The sequence below is a fragment of the Amphiura filiformis genome, chromosome 18, assembly GCF_039555335.1.
Source record: "Amphiura filiformis chromosome 18, Afil_fr2py, whole genome shotgun sequence".
Classification (NCBI taxonomy): Eukaryota; Metazoa; Echinodermata; class Ophiuroidea; order Amphilepidida; family Amphiuridae; genus Amphiura; species Amphiura filiformis.
The window spans coordinates 65,534,277-65,554,414 of NC_092645.1; the positions used below are offsets into that span (position 1 = coordinate 65,534,277).

Here is a 20,138-nt window from a genome sequence, read left to right on the forward strand (position 1 = left end):
CCTGGTTACGTGCTGGTTACCCCATAAGCTTAATTTATACTACATCGCTGAGCGATACCGTAGCGCATGATTGATTTAGCTAATGAGGTGAGAGCGCTTTTGGCCCGGCTTTTGGTTGCGTTGGGAAAAGCAGGCGGCGGATGACATGATAGAGATATACATGGGCCTATGTGTGATATTTTAAGCGCGGTTTTAAAATTTCAAAATAATCCCATTCAATTACACCATGTAGGCCTACACGGCTGACAAAGGAAATTTACTGAATTTAGAGAATGCATTGCGCTCACCACCTGGGGGAAAGCGTGCTATTTTTTGGACAAATACAAATCGCTCGTCGATCCCTCGCCCAGCAGTAGGCCTATAAATTCAGTTCTATTGTTATTTCACTCCAGAAAATTAATTTCAATTCTATTCAAATTCAATTCATTCTACACTTATGTGTATAGACCTGGAAGTGTATCAGAATTCATTGGCTTAGGAAGATTTTCAACATTTGGGGGGTGAAACTTTAAAACAAATTTGTGGACCAGACTGGGGGTGTGCGAGGGGGTTCCCCCCTCGCAGTCAGGGAATTTTGCAAAATATAAGCTAATATAAGCCTACTAGACCCATTTTCCCTCTATTTTATCACAATTTTTTAACTCAAGTTCACCTTGGATTTAATAGTGGGGGGCGGGGGGGGCTGAAAGGTATTCCAGCCCGCAGTCGCACCAAAATTATTGAGGGATTGAGCACCCCAAGCCCCCCGGTTCATAAAGCCTATGCGGTGAATTCAGAACGGGGGAAAGGCACCGTCTTTTTACAGGTGGAATCATAGTGGAATGATCTGAAATCATAGACATCTGCTTGTGAATATTGAAATGCTGATTTCAGAAATAGCTGCCAGTTGTATTTTTTTATTATTTTTAATGACAGCTCTTTCAGTGTTTCTACAAAGTTACTAATTCTTTTATTAAATATATAATTTTCCATAAAGTTTTGAAAGTAATTAGGAGTTTAATTTAATTCAATAATAAATTCCAACATATTGTAAGCTATAACTCATTATTCTGTGGTCTTTTCAGTGATAAGTATAAAATTGAGCAATGCTAATTTAGAAACTTTCTAGAAACACCAATGTATACAAAATGATGGAGAGATGCTGCTACGCCCGTATCAATGTACAGGGATAAACTAACATCAGAAAATCACCTAAAATAGCGATTGTGGACCATATTTGAGCACAATTTCCGTGATTTAGGATTCTTAAAGGAGGTGGAATAATGCCGGAAGTGAAAGAATCACCAAGGACTCCTCGTCGAGTCGGTGGAGCGCAAGGTAAAGTACCTGATTTTGGTCTTTATTTTTTTCCTCCTCAGTGTCCATCAGCATCATTGGCATTGCCATTGCAACACCATCACTCACTCATCCTTTTGCATTTTTAATAGAAAACCTTGACATCACGCTGAATCATTGGTGTCAGACGACTGCATAAATGATGAATTTATTAAATAGGAGTATTTTGTGATTCTATCTGATCTCTCTTTTTATGGCATTTTTCAGTTAAATAGGTATCCACGAAAAAAGCTTTTCCCAAAAATTCCAGTTGTTCTGATTTTATATGTTTGTGAGTTTATGCATGATGCAGAGGATACCTTTAATCCTTAAAACATCCACTGAATGAGTAACCCAGGCAAAAAAAGATAATGAAACAAATGATTAAGTTAATTTTTTACAACAAGCCAGTTGAAAATTGGTTGTCGGCGCGGTGCGTAGTAACTTCAAGTAAGCGACCTTTGTCCAATCTACGCGATCGCAATTCACCAGTGCGTAGCCGGACCACGGAAGTAATAAAAAGTTAACTATGTTAGTCAGGCTCACATCACACACTATAGGTGGCGCTATTCGTCCATAGGGACCCAGACAAACAAGAACCTAGACCTATAACTTTGGTTTGCGTAGTGAAGTCAACACTGCTTAGCAACGATTTTGACAAGGACGCAACCGGCCGCAAACAAGCAGACATGTTGGCGTCTACAGAACATGTTGCATTTGACGCGCAGGCGATAACGGCGCAGCAATCACGCATAACGATCGCGTTTTCCGTTCCAGACATGAGCGCTTATTTCTCCGCGTCCGACCACCCGACCAAAATCACCTTGGATACGTGGCTTCACCTACTGCCATGGTTAGGGATGGGCAGTTATAGGTCTAGGTGGTATGTCTATGCATAGGGAAGTGGAATGTGCCTGTACGGTCCAAAAATGGCTTTACTGTGGGGCTCAATGGAAAAAATTACTAAAAATTAATTTTGACAACCAAAACCTAAGTGATGTTGACTTATGTTGGTACTGTAGGTATGCTAGGTGAATTCAAATTTGCCATCAAACTGTATCATTTTATATATCAAATTAAAGCTCTTGAGTAAACAAAGCCAAAACTGAAAACCTTTTTTTCATAGCACTTTCCGTAGCAAAGTTACATCTTGTCAAAGATTGACTTCCATCAAAAAGATTCAGCTAGCAAAATTCCCCAAAACAACATTTCGGGGTGTTTCTAGATCTTAGTCTCATTATGATAGCAGCTTTTTTTAATAGAACTGCTATAAAAATCCCTCTAAAATTCCATGTGCGCCTGTCTTATCACCATAAAAATCATATATTTGGGTCAAGTGAAGTATAGAAAGCATATTTATGTAGGTTTCTTTCTTGCCAGTTGTTTTAAATTTCTATGTAAATATGCATTGACATTGTCGGCGAATTTGACTGACTAGCAAATGTGTTAACTAAGGTTTGCCTGGGATTCCTAGGTAGGGGAGATTGGGGTTAGTTGGAACACTGGGTAAGTTGAAACATTGTATTTTTTTCTGACACAAAAAATGAATTTGGTAAAATGTTGGCACCTAGTAATAGGTATTAGTAAGGGTCATCCACCAAATTAGCAACAGCACTGATGCCCCACCAGTGTTGGCTTGGGAAAGGAATATCTGTTTTTGACTTGCTGACTAATTTTTATACCCCTCAGAAAAGATCGTTATCTCCATGTTGTTTGAAGATTCAGGGATTATTTTTGAGTATCATAAGCACTAGTAGTAAGTCCCAGAATAATGTTAAATAAAAGTTTTATTGTATTTCTTATTTTGTGTAATGAACTTTGAAATGTAAAAATAGGCATCGGGGTTAGTTGAAACTTTTGAGGTGGGGTTAGTTGAAACGTGAAAATCGCATAGAAAAATATGGTTAAAAATTTGACTTTTAAAAATTTTTTAACATGTTCACCATTTCTTCAATATTGCTTTAATATGGTTAAAAAGCAATAATACAAGCAAAAAGTGCACACAGAAAGTACATTTTATAATATTTTAGGCTTCTCATATTTTTGTCCATGGTGACACTCGTCACCTTGTGTCCAAAGTTTTGACCAAGGCTCCCACATATTTATTTATTCATTTTTCACACTGATTGTATGTTAAAGGGTGCCTTCAAGGGAAGTATAACCCTAACAACACAATAATAATTATTTTGAAATTTTTACAAGCCATGTTTCAACTAACCTCACCCTATGTTTCAACTTACCCCAGGGGTGGGGTTAGTTGAAACACTTTTTTCAAATTTTCAAATTGGATTATATGAATAATCATAAGCAGGTCCAATAAAATTTAAGGCTGTATTTGTAGCATGTATGTATATGTTTATACTGATATGGTTAGTGTTTCTTGAAAGTAATCGGTTTGCGTTAAAAAGACGATTTTGTGAAAAATGTTTCAACTAACCCCAATCTCCCCTACTGGCATGATACTGGATTCATAAACTATCACATAGTGCAATCCATGTTCCACCAAGTCGACACTCGATTTAGCTCAAAAGCAATTTGTGTGTAAATCAAGACCATCCAAAACAGCATAACAGTAAAGAATAGGAGGTCATCTGGGGTCACATACAGTAGTGTGCATTGTACATGTGCCTGCTGTCACAATTTCACACACAAAATTTTGGGCAATTTGATGACACTATTTTTGTCTGTAACTTCAAAAGTATATGCACTAGAAACATGATTGACCCCTTATTGTTTAGGTAATTTAATTCTCTTTCAAATGAAAGAACTTTCACCTAAAAATATTGAACTTCAAAATTTTATGAACATCCCTAAGGCTAATGAAAGTTGACTCCCAGTTTCCCGTTACCCGACTCCGGTCAGAAAAAAATGCCGATCAAATATTTCATTATTTTCCATTATTTCATTATTTCACATTTTTCAAGTTTTTAAGAAAAAAGGATAGTTTTAATGTCATCTTTCACGTCCGACACGTATTTTAAGCACTTTTACGCCGACCCTGACCGGCCCGAATAGTCAAGTTGCAAACGCTGGGTTAAACTATGTGGTAAAATGGCGATATCGTAGGGCGCATTTACTGGAGACTAGGAATTCCCTGCATCTAAGTTTCTCCTACCACTAAATGGATAGACCGAACACAAAGAGAGGCAGCCAAGTTAGCGGGAACCAGCGTATGAACAAATATGAAAGCATTTCTACCGTGCACTATGTAGCGCTATATATAGACAACATCAAAATAAATAAAATAAACAAAATTTGAAGTCAAATTTATTCTGCTTTTCTTACAAATATTTATGTATTTAATAAAATAAACTTATAAATAAAATGATTTATTTGTCAATTTCTTGCATGGTTGTTTTATTATTAACACGTGCACCCTGTGATGATTTTTACCAGCAACCTCCAGTTTGTGCAAGTAGACAAACTAATTTCAGTATAAATATTGCTTCCAAAGATGTGCTAGTGGAGAGTAAGTTTGGTTTGTAAAAAGTAGTGTGCAATAGAACACACAGACACCGTGTATTTATATGGAAAAGTGGTTCTCCAAAGACTATCATGGACTTCTGGTGCTTTCATATGTTGCACAACCTATAGGTTAATTTGAAGATTCCAAAGAAGATGTGCTTAATTAAAATTTGTTTTGAAGTGAAGCATGGTCATTACTAACTATACTTTATTATTTTATTTGGGCCTCAAAACATAGCATTCCGTAATTAACTTTGCACCGATAACGAAAGTTTGAAAATAATGAATAATGAATAATGAAACAGTCACCTACCCAGTCATGAAAAACTATGTAACGGGAAACTGGGGATCAACTTTCATTAGCCTAACTATGTGTGTAATTTACTATAAGGCCATGGGAATTAAAGTAGTAGATTTGTGTCCACCACCCGCATGCTCCAAAACCTACCACATATTTTTTTCATTATTTGCAAAAAATTTCATTATTTACCAGAAACATGAAAAAATGGCTTTCAAACATAAAATCAGCATGTTTAAAGTTGGTAAAACAGTCGTTAAAACCGTGAAAAATGAGTCTGCAATGATATTGTTCACCCGGGTTGGTTGTGCACTGTGAGTCCCGGGTGTGTAGTTGACTAGTTCACTACAACAAGCATGACAGGCAACGCTGGTAGCCGAAAAAAATGTATATGGGCAATTCCAAGCAAAAGTGGACATGACTCAAAAAAATGAAATTCTTTTAACTTTTATATTATTCCAAACAGATGTAAGGTTCAAGTTATAAACTTTTTTCGGCATTTTTCTAACATTTTGGGTTTTGTTTTAAAGTTTCTTTGGAGAGTGTATTTTAAGTGAAAAACTCCTGTTCAACTTAGATATTTTCCAAGTGGGCCTATTTTATTAAACATGGGCACTTTTCTTCTAAATTTGATACATTTTATATCTCTGAAATATGGTCTTCAAGAAACATCCAACACATTTTAAATAATCCCCAACTAATTTTTTTTTTTTATTTTCTTTTTCATAGCACTAAATATGGCGTAGCACGAGTTACCGAAAGATGCATTTTTTTATGTATTTTCAAAATGTTGGCAATGTAATTGATGCCACTTATTATTTTCCTTCTAAGTAGTAGTGCCTTGAGTAAAAATAAGAAATTAATATACAAAACACTATCCATCACATAATAATGACCCATTAAAAGCTGTAGCACGAGTTACCAGTAGCACGAGTTACCGATGTAGCACGAGTTACCATAGCCCACTTCCCCCTGTACCAGCAAAGGTAATGCAAAATCTACCACTTGGCAGCAATAGAGGATCTCCCAACTACATGAATATATGCATTATATGTGACTATGGTATTGGTAACTATTTGTTTTCTTTCATTGCGTTTTCATAGCACTAAATATGGCGTAGCACGAGTTACCGAAAGATGCATTTTTTATATATTTTCAAAATGTTGGCAATTTAATTGATGCCACTTATTATTTTCCTTCTACTAGTAGTGCCTTGAGTAAAAATAAGAAATTAATATACAAAACACTATCCATCACATAATAATGACCCATTTAAAAACTGTACCGTAGCACGAGTTACCAGTAGCACGAGTTACCGATGTAGCACAAGTTACCATAGCCCACTTCCCCCTGTACCAGCAAAGGTAATGCAAAATCTACAACTTGGCAGCAATAGAGGATCTCCCAACTACATGAATATGCATTTATATGTGACCATGATATTGGTAACAGCTTTCTAGCAGCAGTGTAGCCAGTGTGGGGGAGGACAGCCTGCCCCATGACAAACTAGAATTATGCAGTTCAGTAATTAAGGTGCCCATACACACACACACAAAAGTGTGTAAATAACAAAGGTTTGTAAATAAAAAATAATATGCAATATCCAAATAAGCTCATTAATATTATGCAAATAACATGACACAAAATTATACAGCACATCAGGCCACCATATCCAACCAAACCAAGTTTGAAGTTGATTGGTTATTGTGTTTATAATGCTGCAAAGTGGATTAATGAAAATGTAGGCAAAATTTGTAAATAAGCTCATTAATATTCATAAATATGCAAATAACATAACACAAAACTACACAGCACATCAAGCCACCATTATTGTATCACCATACCGGTACCAATTTTGTAGTTATTGTGTTGGAGCTGTACAGTGGATTAATGAATTTGCTTCCGCCCGGACAGCCAAACAAAGAAAGAAAGAAACAAACAACCAGGCAACCACACACGTGTGGGGGCCAAAAATGAAAGAGAAAAAAGTGACCTCCTGTCGCAGGAAAATTAAAGTAAAAATATGGAAGGCAAAGATAGAGATAAGATTCAAGGAGCCAGTTTCCACTCCGATCATGTGCCAAAATAGTTTATTTATTTATACCAAATTTTTGCACACACCGATAAAGTCCTTTTTTTTTAAGCTCAAAGACTTTACATTGTACAGTCTCTCTAAAAAAAACATGCTATTTAGCATATATCCCACTATCAATACCGGGGGGTACCTGGTCAAAATGATGCAACCAAAATTTTTAGCCCTCCACCCTCTAGGATCTAGCCTAAGAACCAATCAATTAATGTGGGCCTCATGGAAGAACAGAGGATACCTTAAAACATCCACTGAATGAGTAACCGAGGCAAAAGAAGAAATAAAGTAAAACAAACAAACAAATAGATACTGGAAATCCTGAGATTAACAGCCACAGTGACATTTTGTTGATACTGAGATTGGTATAGTTCTGAGATTTGTATTGGAAATTGGTTTGTTGTTGAGTGTAATGAGGCTCATTTTCCAGCTTAGTGAAGTGATTGAAATCGGGCAAACTAGAGTATTTGCACCAAGCAGGAAATGGTCTCAACCAAAAGATGACCAAACACTCTATAACTCAGAAAGCAATTTTTAAAAAACTTACAGAGCAAATAACCATGAACATTACAAGTTTTGTGAGGGAATTTAGAGTCAAATAACATGGGAGTAAAAGTTTTATCAATTGTTGACTGTTCAATTTAACAGCTGTTTAAATTTAAGCCCTAGAATAAAATATCCAAACAGGATCAAGCAAGGCGTATGTAAGGCTGGGATGTTTGTATGTAATGTGTGTGGTACATTGTATGCTGGTACATACATGTACACTGAATAGTGTTATTTGTACATAGATGGGTTATTTGGGGGGTTATTTGTACATAGATTGAGTTATTTGATCATTACACCAGTTGTTGAGGAATTGTTATCAAAAAATACCATTTTATATATGGCGGACAAACTGTAGCACGAGTTACCGTAGTACGAGTTACCATGTTTTTGCCAGTCAATGTAAAACTATGAGGGGCACAACTTTTTAAGGTACACCAAAACAAACCTTATTATAGCAATTACTTATCATATAATCAATAAGGCTTTAGTGTTTTTCGTTTTAGCACACCATCAAAATAAAAATGAGTGATTTTTAAGCATGTCCTCTGCTCGAAAGTACGAGTTACCGATTTTACAGCTGTCCCATACATACAAAAGTTGATATCCTGAATTAGCAATACTATGAGGATCTAGCCTTGAATGTTGGGTATTAAAATACAAAAAATACAGATTCCAATCAAATCAGTTTAAAAGCTGGAGCACAAAGTATGTAAAAGGACGCCATAAAGTGTAGCACGAGTTACCGTGGAATTGCCCATATGCTAATAATATGCCTGACCCCCCAGATCATAATTTCATTCATAAAAGGTGATTATTTAACTTTTAAAAAAATGAGGGGTCAACCATGTCTGTAGGTCAAAAATCAGCAAAGTTATGGGTAAATGTCTGTTTTTAAAATTCTGCACTTTTCTGCGGCCATCATTGACAATGCCTTATTACAACATCATTTTTCACCACGGCGATCCATTTTACACAAAGGCGATTTTATTTTATGAAATCTAATTATCACTGCATGATGTTGTTATATTGATATCAATATAATCCAGATAGGTTGTGTCTACCCTTCTGTTGAACACCTCACACTACATGTATGTGCTAGCCAAGTGTGACAGTGAGGGCCACAAACTGAGTGCTATCGTTAACTACATGTAGTGTCTGCAATAAGTGCGTAGCAGCAGTAGCAAAATGCTACACAATTTTCATCATTTGCTGTGCCAATTTTGGAATGTGTAGCAATTTTGTACCATAAGCATTCGCTCCCAAATTTGGTGAGCATTTTAAATTGCTGAATGCGGACCCTGTCGTCAACCCAGACAGTCGACATAACTCGACAATGAGGGCAGCAGTCTAGACCAAATACTTTATTCAGGGTAAAGAAATCAACATTTCATTGGAGAAAAAAATATGACAATCAACATGTGTCGACACTCGTAACAAAATCTAAAATGCTGAAAAAATCGATAGATACATTGTAGGGGAGATTGGGGTTAGTTGAAACATTTTTCACAAAATCGTCTTTTTAACGCAGACCGATTACTTTCAAGAAACACTAACCATATCAGTATAAACATAGGAAGCAAAGAAGCGAAGAATAATTATAATGTCGTAAAAGAATATTTTATTACACAAATTTTCGGGCCTCGCCCTTCGTCAGGTGACAAAAATAGTGTTGTGAGGCCTACACAAGTGTCACCATGGACCAAAATATGAGAAGCCTAAAATATTATAAAATGTACTTTCTGTGTGCAATTTTTGCTTGTATTATTGCTTTTTTTTAACCATATTAAGCAATATTGAAGAAATGGTAAACATGTTACAAATTTTTAAAAAGTCAAATTTTTAACCATATTTTTCTATGCGATTTTCACGTATCAACTAACCCCACCTCAAAAGTTTCAACAAACCCCGATGCCTATTTTTACATTTCAAAGTTCATTCCACAAAAGAAGAAATACAATAAAACTTTTATATATAAACATTATTCTGGGACTTACTACTAGTGCTTATGATACTCAAAAAATAATCCCCTGAATCTTCAAACAACATGGAGATAACGCATGCATCTTTTCTGAGGGGTATAAAAATTAGTCAGTAGGCCTATGTCAAAAACAGATATATTGCTTTCCCAAGCCAACACTGGTGGGGCATCAGTGCTGTTGCTAATTTGGTGGATACCTATTACTATAGAAAAATTATCAAATTCGTGGACATCGTGGAACATTCAACTACGCTTGTTACTCCGCGACTAATCATGCTAACTACACGCTGTGTACAACGCTACTCTACGTCCATATTAGCGAGGCTATCTCATGCAACTGCTTACTACGCACAGTCACGCAAAGAGTATGTTCCACGATGTCCACAAATTTGATAATTTTTCTATAGGTGCCAGTATTTTACCAAATTAATTTTTTGTATCAGAAAAAAATACAATGTTTCAACTTACCCCACATTCCAACTGACCCCATTCTCCCCTAAGCTTAAAATCACGCCGATATGACTGAGTTATTATCACCGCTACTTTTGGAGGTAATTTGTGATTTTCTGATGAAAACATGAATGTACGGTAAGCTTATTTGGACAAAATAGCATGTAAATTTTTTTTCTTTTTTTTTGATATGTGTCGTAAAGTGTCATTTATGGGCAACAAATCGCTGGCCTGGCAAGCGACTCCCCCGAGGCATGAGGTTGGCGATCGTTTGCATGGCGCCCAAGGGGACCTAGGGTCAATTCCCGGGGGTGCCAAGTGAAATGTTTCTTCATCTTCTCTCCTTTTTCGTTCCTTCTCTGCCTTCAGATAGCAAAAGTGCATGTTCCTTGTTAGGGTTTAAAATTAAGATGAATTTTCCATTATAAGGCCTACGTGTACCGTAATAATCCTAACACGTACTGTATTGTTTGTGTTAACGCTCCCCCTCTAATAAACGCCCCCCAGCCCCTCGACAAAAATTCCATGCTATATCGTGAGAGTAAGCTTAAAACTGGCATATCAGTCAGTCAGTCTTGTCAGGGACGATCGTTAAAAATTGCAGGGCAAAACCTGTTATGACTCGCACTTCCATTCATTCCATTGCCTAATTATGGTAGAATTTAGATTCTTGCTTGATGATGTACTTACGGGTGTAATTTTGATGTATTTACCACGAAAATGATATTTTCCATGGGCGTCGCCATTAGTATAGCCGTAAGTTCCTCTTTTCTACAGGAGCACCATCGGGAAATTTAACCCGATTTTAAAAGTTTTTTTCACTGACAATTCACCTTCAATAAACGCCCCTTTTGGAAAAATGCAACACCCCCGGGCGTTTATTACAAAACAATACGGTATAAATCTTACAAAATCTTACAAGGAAAACCACATGTTGCCAATCACCCTAAGTCATTTATGGGCACCAAATCACTGTCCGGGCAAGCTACTCCCCCGTGGCATGAGGTCGGTGATCGTGTGCGTGCCACCTGAGGGGTCCCAGGGTCAATTCCCGGGGGTACCAAGTGAAATCTTTCTTCATCTTCTCTCCTTTTTCATTCCTTCTCTGCCTTCCGATAGCAAAGAAGCATGTTCCTTGTTACATGACTTCCTGTGTGGAAGATTAAGGCCATCTCCCATAGGGGGTGTGTGGATGTCAACTACAATCCCCGAAATATGTCTTGAAACATTAAAGCGTCTTTAGGGGAAAATAAGTCCCCCCACCCCCCCGTGCAATGTTGAAACGATGCAAATGTGTTCAGCGTGTCTCCAAAGTGTCGCAACATTGGATGATGGGGGGGGGAAGGAAAAGTGTTAATTGATGGCCCAGCTTTCTTCTAATTCCAAATATTGAACATTTTTTTTCCACATTAAAAATACACTTTTGATTTCATTCAAGATGCCTAAAGCGTTTCAACGACATATTTCGGGGATTGTCTGAGGCAATCGCAAAAATTAACATCTGATTTTAATCTTTTGGCTATAACTTTAAAACTACTTGATAGAATCACTCCAAATTTTCAATGAATATTAGTTAGTGCATAAGCTATGATGTGGGTATAAAATAAAACAACTAATTGTATCAATTTTGACTAAATCGCCCTGCACTACAAGCAGGTTGCACCCATCACCTGTGTATGTCTACAATCATAGATTGAATACAATAGCGCTCTTTTCAAACATACTAATCTTACAGTGAGTGATCAGCATGATATAGTTCAATGCATAGGTACAGCGTGAAAAAATTTCCATGACTATTTATTAATAGATAGGCTATGATGTGGGCACAAAATAAAACAACTCATCTTTTATTTAGGTAGTGGTCAAATAATTCTTTTGTACTCCATCCATTTGCATATCTTCTGGAGCGTGCCTATACAGGAGATGATTTGAACTAATGACCTTATATGCAAGCACTCTATAAGTAAATACTTATGAAACGTATGAAACTTGACGTGGGTGGGTGTGTGTGTGTGGGGGGGGGGGTCTTACAATTGATATAGTGCCCATATTCATGACCTTTAACGATGTCCGGATCTATGTGTGTCTTTATTACAATTTAAAAACAAAACAAAACAATCAATTATCATGCCATAGATAAATTAGGGTTTTAAAACTTATTTTCGTGTTTCACAATGTCAATTGTCATGAATACAGAAGAATAGTTTATCTTACAATTGCTATAGTGCCCATATTCATAATCTTTAAAGATGTCCGGATCTATTTGTGTCTTTATTACAATTAAAAAAAAACCAATCAATTATCATGCCATAGATAAATTAGGGTGTTAAAACTTATTTTTGTGTTTCACAATGTCACCATTGTCATGAATACAGAAGAATAGTTTACTGGCTTGAATAAGTCACACAAAAAAAAAGAAGAAAAAAAAAGTGAAACTGTGGGGGTTCGAACTACTAGCCTTTCGTTTCACCGTCTGAAGTACTGTCCATTACACCACGCTGTCATGTTGAAATAATTACGGGATTCCGTGATATATGGGTGCGCATTGCATTCTCGTGATTATGAAAATGGTAAATCTCGACAGACGATTTACATTTGCTAAAATCAGTAAAATGTAAATAATGTTAGAGCTAACAAAACGTAAAATAGTAAAATTAGATGTAGTTTTTAACAAGCTTTCAAACAAAACACTTTACAAATAAAAGTTGACACCAAATCGGCCTAAATTATGAATTTTGTCAACGGTTTACCATTCTAAATTAAAGAAACTCCTTGTATTAATATTCAGTATTAGACTATGGTAAACCGTCAAATCACTATGTGATTCAATGGGACGATTTACAATCGCACTTTACCATTTCACGCAAATAAAATGATCAATTTTAAAGATATCTCTGCATGAGTAGGCCTACTTCATGAGCGTACTAATGCGATTTTTTTATTGGTTCGTTTTGTTTTGTTTTTTGCTTTGGGGGAGGGCGTTGGTCTGAAAAAGGTGAAAAAGGTCGTTTTTTGACTATATTGCCCTGCACTGCAGCGTTTCACACGATACCTATGCATTGCACTATATCATGCTGATCACTCACATCTGTAAGATTAGTATGTTTGAAAAGACCGCTATTGTATTCAATCTATGATTGTAGACATACACAGGTGATGGGTGCAACCTGCTTGTAGTGCAGGGCGATATAGTCAAAATTGATACAATTAGTTGTTTTATTTTATATCCACATCATAGCTTATGCATTAACTAATATTCATTAAAAATTTGGAGTAATTCTATCAAGTAGTTTTAAATTTACAGCCAAAGGTTTAAAATCAGATGTTAATTTTAGCGATTGCCTCAGACAATCCCCGAAATATGTCTTGAAACATTAAAGCGCCTTTAGGGGAAAATAAGTCCCCCCACTCCCCTGTGCAATGTTGAAACGTGCAAATGTGTTCAGCGTGTCTCCAAAGTGTCGCAACATTGGATGATGGGGGGTGGGGAAGGGAAAAGTGTTAATTGATGGCCCAGCTTTCTTCTAATTCCAAATATTGAACATTTTTATCCACATTAAAAATACACTTATGATTTCATTCAAGATGCCTAAAGCGTTTCAACGACATATTTCGGGGATTGTAGAATAGCCCATTTTGGAGCTGATAACACTGGATGGGTGGCTCCATTTGAAAATCACACCCCCTGTGTGGAAGATTAAGGTCATGTCTCCCATAGGGGGTGTATCGATTTGAACTGAAATAGCCCATTTTGGAGCAGAAAACACTGGATGGGTGACTTCATTTGAAATCCACACCCCCTGTGTGGAATATTAAGGTCATGTCTTCCATAGGGGGTATCACCGTATATGGATGTCAGCTGGAATAGCCCATTTGAGGATGATTATGTGAGGAGGATAATGGATAAATCAAAATTGTCAAATACGAAATATTTTTTTATAAAACATAACGTATAATTCTATCAACATACCTGAAAACACAGTTATTGTGATCGAATTATGGCTTCGTGTTATGCATCAAAACAAGAATTTGAATCTAAATATCAGGGTTCATAATAACCTAAAAAAGGAATAAAAATATAAAAAAGAAAATGGAAAATAAGGGAAAGTTAATCATAAGTGTTTGTGCGCCTCAGGTCTTATCCCAGCATTGAATGAGAAAAATTGTGTTTAAATTGAAGACAGTACTTTTTTTTGCTACAGAATAATTTTCATACTTCTTGTAGCATAGCATGAAAAGAGAAAAAAAAGAAGCCTTACATTGATACATTTTAAATTTTTTGTCTCTTTGTCGATAAGTTTGGTATTTACCCATCAGTCTCTGGCTGCCCACCCACCACAGACCTTCTATAGAGAGTATTCAATACGACATCACTCATGACAGAGTCATCCTCATTTAAAGCCATATTATAACATTTGCTGAGGAAGACGCCCTCACTGAATTTTCTACATTCCTTTTTTTACACGATTAAATTGTAAATATTAAACCAATATACCCTGCAAAAATCAAGACTCTATGTGCTGTCGTTTTGTCAAAATCCGAGATTTTGAATAAAACGCCGGAACCGGCGCTTTATTATTACGATGGAATTATTAGTCGAACGCATAGTACGATGTTCATAACACACAGTACGCATAATACGCATGCATAATGCGCAAGGGACGGTGATATACACAACAAAGGGTCGTACCACAACATGACCGAAGGTAGTAAATTCCAATTTTCTTTGCTTTGGCGTAGTTGTTCGGCTCAAAAATAAAAGGGGATATATCTGACAGTAAAAGCTAACATTTTATGGCAAAGAAATGCTAATCTATTTTGTTTGAAAATGTTATAATATGACTTTAAATGAAATTCTGTCCTCCAGGTACCACTGGACAATTCACATAAAACAGCTGATAGGTATGAATGGTTGTGGATTCGATCTAGGGACCTGTCCCTCTGTCATGCTATCTGTGGCTGCCACTGTAATTGTTATATACATGTAGGCCCCCCCTTCCGGTATCCCGATTTATTGCATGCACAAGCACTCTATTAAGCCAGGGATTTTCGGGCTGGCTCGTGGGTACCCGCCCGAGATTACATTACCAGGAAGGAAATACCCTGCCCGTGTGCCCGAAATTGCAATTTTTTTTTTTTTTTTAAAGTTATTTATTTTTTCGGTTTTGTAGCATCCCAGGACATATTCCTAAATGCTAGGATCATTTATGGTTGACCTAAAAAAAAGAGAAAAATTTGCATGATTGTTTGTGTTTAAATTTGTGTGATTTTTTTTGGTGCAATTTCGGGTTATACACCTGATTACCCGCCCGAAAAATGGACCGGGTACCCGGGCACAAAATTACCCGAAAATCTCACCCCTACACTCTATAGAGTTAAAAACAACCACCGGATACATGCGTATAAGTCTGAGGGGTTTTTTTGTGCGTGAAATATGTTGGATCTCAAAATTCTACACAAACAACAAAATTCATGCATGTGAAAATTTGTATATCAAATAATGGAAGTACAAAATTTATGCAAGTCAGTGAACTACAAGTTCTTTTGGATCATCCGCATTTGTGCTAGATGAGCTACAAGTTGTTTTGGATCATGTGGATTTGTGCAAAGTGGCAAACGAAAGGAGAAAACACTGTGAGCATGTCTGAGCAGGAAGCATATCAATACATTTTATGCGTTGTATTGAATATTTTGTCATTTATGAGTATGTTATGTTTAGGATTTCATCCTTAAGTAAGTTGAGTTGCAGTTAGGGTGCTACTTGTATACTTTAGTAGTGGGCTACAAGGTTTGGATCATGCCGATGTGTGCCAAGTTGCTAGACCAGTTAGAGTACACCTGTTGAACATGTTATATTTAGAATTGCATCCTTATTGGATCATTCGGATTTGTACCAAGTTGCTAGACTGGTAGAGGAGTATGTTATCATTGTTATGTTTAAGATTTCATCACTTGGAGCAACTTTGCTTGGAGTTACTTTGTGAGCTACAAGTTGTTTTGGATTGTGCAGATTTGTTGCTGGACTGACGAGATGAGTAGAGGACACATTTTGAGCATGTGCTAAGAATTTCATCCCATTTTTACTTTTTATGTCATCTGTTGGAGTTAAGGTTCTAGTTGTGAGCCACTAAAAATGGGAGGATGATATGGATGAACTTGTTATTGACTCTTGAAAGGTTTAGGGAGAAAAGGCTGTATATCTGCAATAACTGCCAGGTGTCATATTCTTAAAATACATGTCCACTATAGAATGCAGAAATTATCAAATGTCTTTAGGGCAGCTATTGCCTTTAGCCGTTTCTGACTCTTAATTTGTCAATTTCAATCCTTGATTAGAGCCAGTATACACAGTAATTGAATGTTTTCTTGCAATGGCAATAGTACTGCAGGTTTTTTTTTACTTATCCGTTGTATGTGGCTAGAGCTGTATACTTTGGAGGGCTATTTTAAATAGATAATATGAAAGGCAGAACTTGTTATAACCCTAACACCTATAAATCTTACAAAATCTTATAAGGAAAACCACTGCGCATGCATGCATTCCACGTGATGGCATTGCGCAATCAGCCTAAGTCATTTATGGGCACCAAGTCGCTGGCCGGGCAAGCAACTCCCCCGTGGCATGAGGTCGGTGATCGTGTGCGTGGCACCCAAGGGGTCCCAGGGTCAATTCCCGGGGGTGCCAAGTGAAATCTTTCTTGATCTTCTCTCCTTTTTCGTTCCTTCTCTGAATTCCGATAGCAAAAAAGCATGTTCCTTGTTAGGGTTTTTTAATAAGCCAATTGAAACAATCCTTAATTTTAATGGTATCATAATCTCATAATTAACCCATTTAAAAAATGTATTCTGGATATTGGACACAATGAGATAATAGAGTCTACAGGTGTTGGATGATCTCCCTGTGCACAGGAAGTAGCCAGAGAAGAGGTCTTACCCTTCCCAGAATCCTTTGCAAACATGATGCATCACCTCATTACATCAAATGATATGATACTGTACATTTAGTACATTCCTTGTTGACAATATACTGGCTAAACATGGGTCGATAGTCAAGAAATAAACATATTTCGTGCTCTGTTTATTGACATGATTGAGGAACATTTCATCATTAAATATCAACCCATGTTGCATAGCAAATCAGGTACAGGAAATTGAAATGTGAGAAATGCATTATGGGAAGTGTAAGATATTTTCTGTGCTGTGCACAGGAAGTACCAGTTTCTTCAATTCATATAACTGTACACTTGACTTAAATTGTACATCCTCTACCTGCCACATTAAGGTTACACGAAGAAACGTATAAAAAACGTATAAAAGACGTATAAAGTTGTTCTCTAAAACCGCGTTTTCTCAGCAATCAAATATCGCAGTGAGTCAAATGTTGGTGCATGGATGTATCTTTACATTATTTTTGTGTGTTTATAAAAAAATTTAGAATCCGTGTGAAAATCCTTCGTTTAAATCATTTTTACGCACCATGTTCACAAGATCAAAAACACGTTCCATGCAGTTTTTTTCAAATGTTCGCTCCGTATAAAACCACGCCGAAAGTGATTGTTTTCTCCTTTTTGTATTGTACTACAAATCGATTAAAGAAATAATGTTGCCATGGGGAAGAACCAAATACAGTACCGATTAAATTTAAAAAGCCCGTTTTTGGGGAACATTTTCGAGAATCTTGTCTGAGAAAAAACTGTTTTGTGAAATTATCGATATCTTGATAACGGGGCGTTAATTTAGACATCTGAATACCTACATTATTTCTCAACATTCTGCCAATTGCTATCCTATTTGATTTTCACTCCAAATTGAAGCTAGTATTGCAAAAAACGAGGTTTTTCCTCCATCACTTCGTTCAAAATTTCAGCGCCGACATGCGTGTTTATTCTAAGAGCCATTGTGCGGACGCGATTGTAATCATTAAGTAATTGCTTTAATAGTTACATATCCGCTTCGAGAACAAGAAATTTCGTAGCTGATGTATTATGGTCGAGTGGATAGAGGCGTTGGACTGGGAATCTGTTATGAACAATTTTTGTGGGTTCGAGTCCCGTGTGGCTGAATTTTCTTTCCTTTTTTTCTCTTTTCTCATTTTTACTTTCTTTCTTTCCTCTTTTCTTTTCTTTTTCTTTTTTTCATTTTTTTTATTTCTTTCTCTCTTTCTTCCTTTCTTTGTCGTTCTTTTTCTTTTTCTCTCTCTCTCTTTCTTTATCTTTTTCACTATTTCTTTATTCTTTTTTGCTCCTTTCTTTTTAGTTTTATTTGATTGATTCGCTGACTGCAGTGAATCGTGATTGATTGTTTTTCACTTTATATAATTCAGAAATTTGTAGGCCTGCTAAGTCTGTCTTTTTGAATATTCTTCCCAAATTCGATTTGCAAATAATTGCTTTTGGATACTGTTGTTGATGTTATATTTAAAATTTATAAAATCCTTATGAAAATTGCGAAAACGGCTTGTGCCCTCCCTCGGCATCCGACCCGGCATGCCGCCCCTCATGACACCCCCGCCCGCCCCGACTCACGAGCTCCGGGCACGAGCTAAGCCAAGTTTCATGTCTTGACCGTGGATCAATATTCTATTGTAAAGTAGGCCTACGTCCCAGTACGCTTGTTCATTTTCTGCATGGCTGTTTCTGTTATGACCTTACGCCCCTCTGAAATCAAGCGCATGAAAAACTCTCGGCTAACCTTAAGACCTGTTTGTTTACATCTAGAATGTACACACATAATACATGTGGCTCATTTCACAAATATTGTAACATTTCCATAAAATTTGATTTTTACAAAGCTTTAGTTTTCACTGTGCTCCCTTCTAAAGTTTGAGCTGATCAGAGGTACTAGGTACCAAAATTATTAAATTCCTACACCTTTTTAAGTTTTGGGCGGGGGGCAGTCTATTAAGTAGACTGAAATAATTAGTCTTAGTACAAGTCTTTCTAAGGTTGATTGTAACAAGAAAAATGCTTATTTTGGCCCTTTTTTGAAACAAAAATAAGTAAACAAGAATTGAATTGAATTTCTACTTCTATTTCCAGTTTGATCAAACAACAGGATCATTGAGCGGCATTGCAAAACAAGATAATTAAATTTATGCAAAATATAGTTCTGTATTTTTAGTATCTGGAATTGAGAGCAGTCTAGAGGGGAAAAAACTGTTTTAACTTCTTCCTGTTTCAATGTGCCTGATCACAGTGTAGTATTCACTAGCATTAACACTTTGGACCCATATTGGGCCAGACACTTCATCGTATACTTTGTGCAATTTATAGAACGTAATGATTTTTGGGAAATTTTTACGTTAAATACTGGAATTTTGCAGTGGAATTAGTTTTGATGTAATTCATTATACTGGACAGTGACATATTTGTGTAATTTGTATCAAAGGAATTACATTTTCTGGAATGGAAAACTGAAAATTGTGCCATCTTGATCTTGAAGGAGTTGAATCTTGCAGTCTGACTTCTTGCCCCGGCTTTCATGCAGTGTCCAAGGAACGAAACTGTATTGAATGCCTGTGTCATTGCTTGAATACAGATGTATGTCATACTCATAGCCATTACAAAGTTACAGGGAGTGTCAGATAGTTATAATAGATATCATACAACTCAACAGTACTGATGAAGTTATGTTCCAGGGCAAAAGTGTTTGTACATACTGCAGAATTTTGCACCATGCATTAGCGACCTCATTAGAGGGACACAGGAAGTGTTAACAGAGTTAATACAATCCTTCCTCTTGTATAAAAGCTTTGTTCCTACATGTATACCTGATTACATTATAGGAATTACCCAGCACTTGTGGACAGACTACACACACTTCCAGTTGGGTGTAGATTTTTGTCTGTCCGATCCCCTCCCCCGATCTGTGGATTTATATGAAAAATTCTACCTTTGTTGTTGAAGAACAGTTTTTCTTGTGGATCATCAAAGTAGGATTTGGTATTTCAGTTTGTGGTGGAGTGACATTGAGTCTGAATCTGATCTGTGGAGAATATA

The 20,138-nt window shown here is 36.6% G+C and overlaps 1 protein-coding gene across 1 annotated transcript in view; it reads left to right on the top strand.

Annotated features, from left to right (window-relative positions):
• The first annotated feature begins 1,137 nt into the window (after nucleotides 1-1,137).
• LOC140139324 (dystrobrevin beta-like) overlaps nucleotides 1,138-20,138 on the top strand; it is a 174,065-nt gene continuing 155,064 nt past the window's right edge. Inside the window, exon 1 of the mRNA XM_072161105.1 lies at nucleotides 1,138-1,317. Within this exon, the coding sequence (XP_072017206.1) occupies nucleotides 1,263-1,317 (55 nt within the window). The 5' untranslated portion in view covers nucleotides 1,138-1,262. The remainder of the gene's footprint in view (nucleotides 1,318-20,138) is intronic.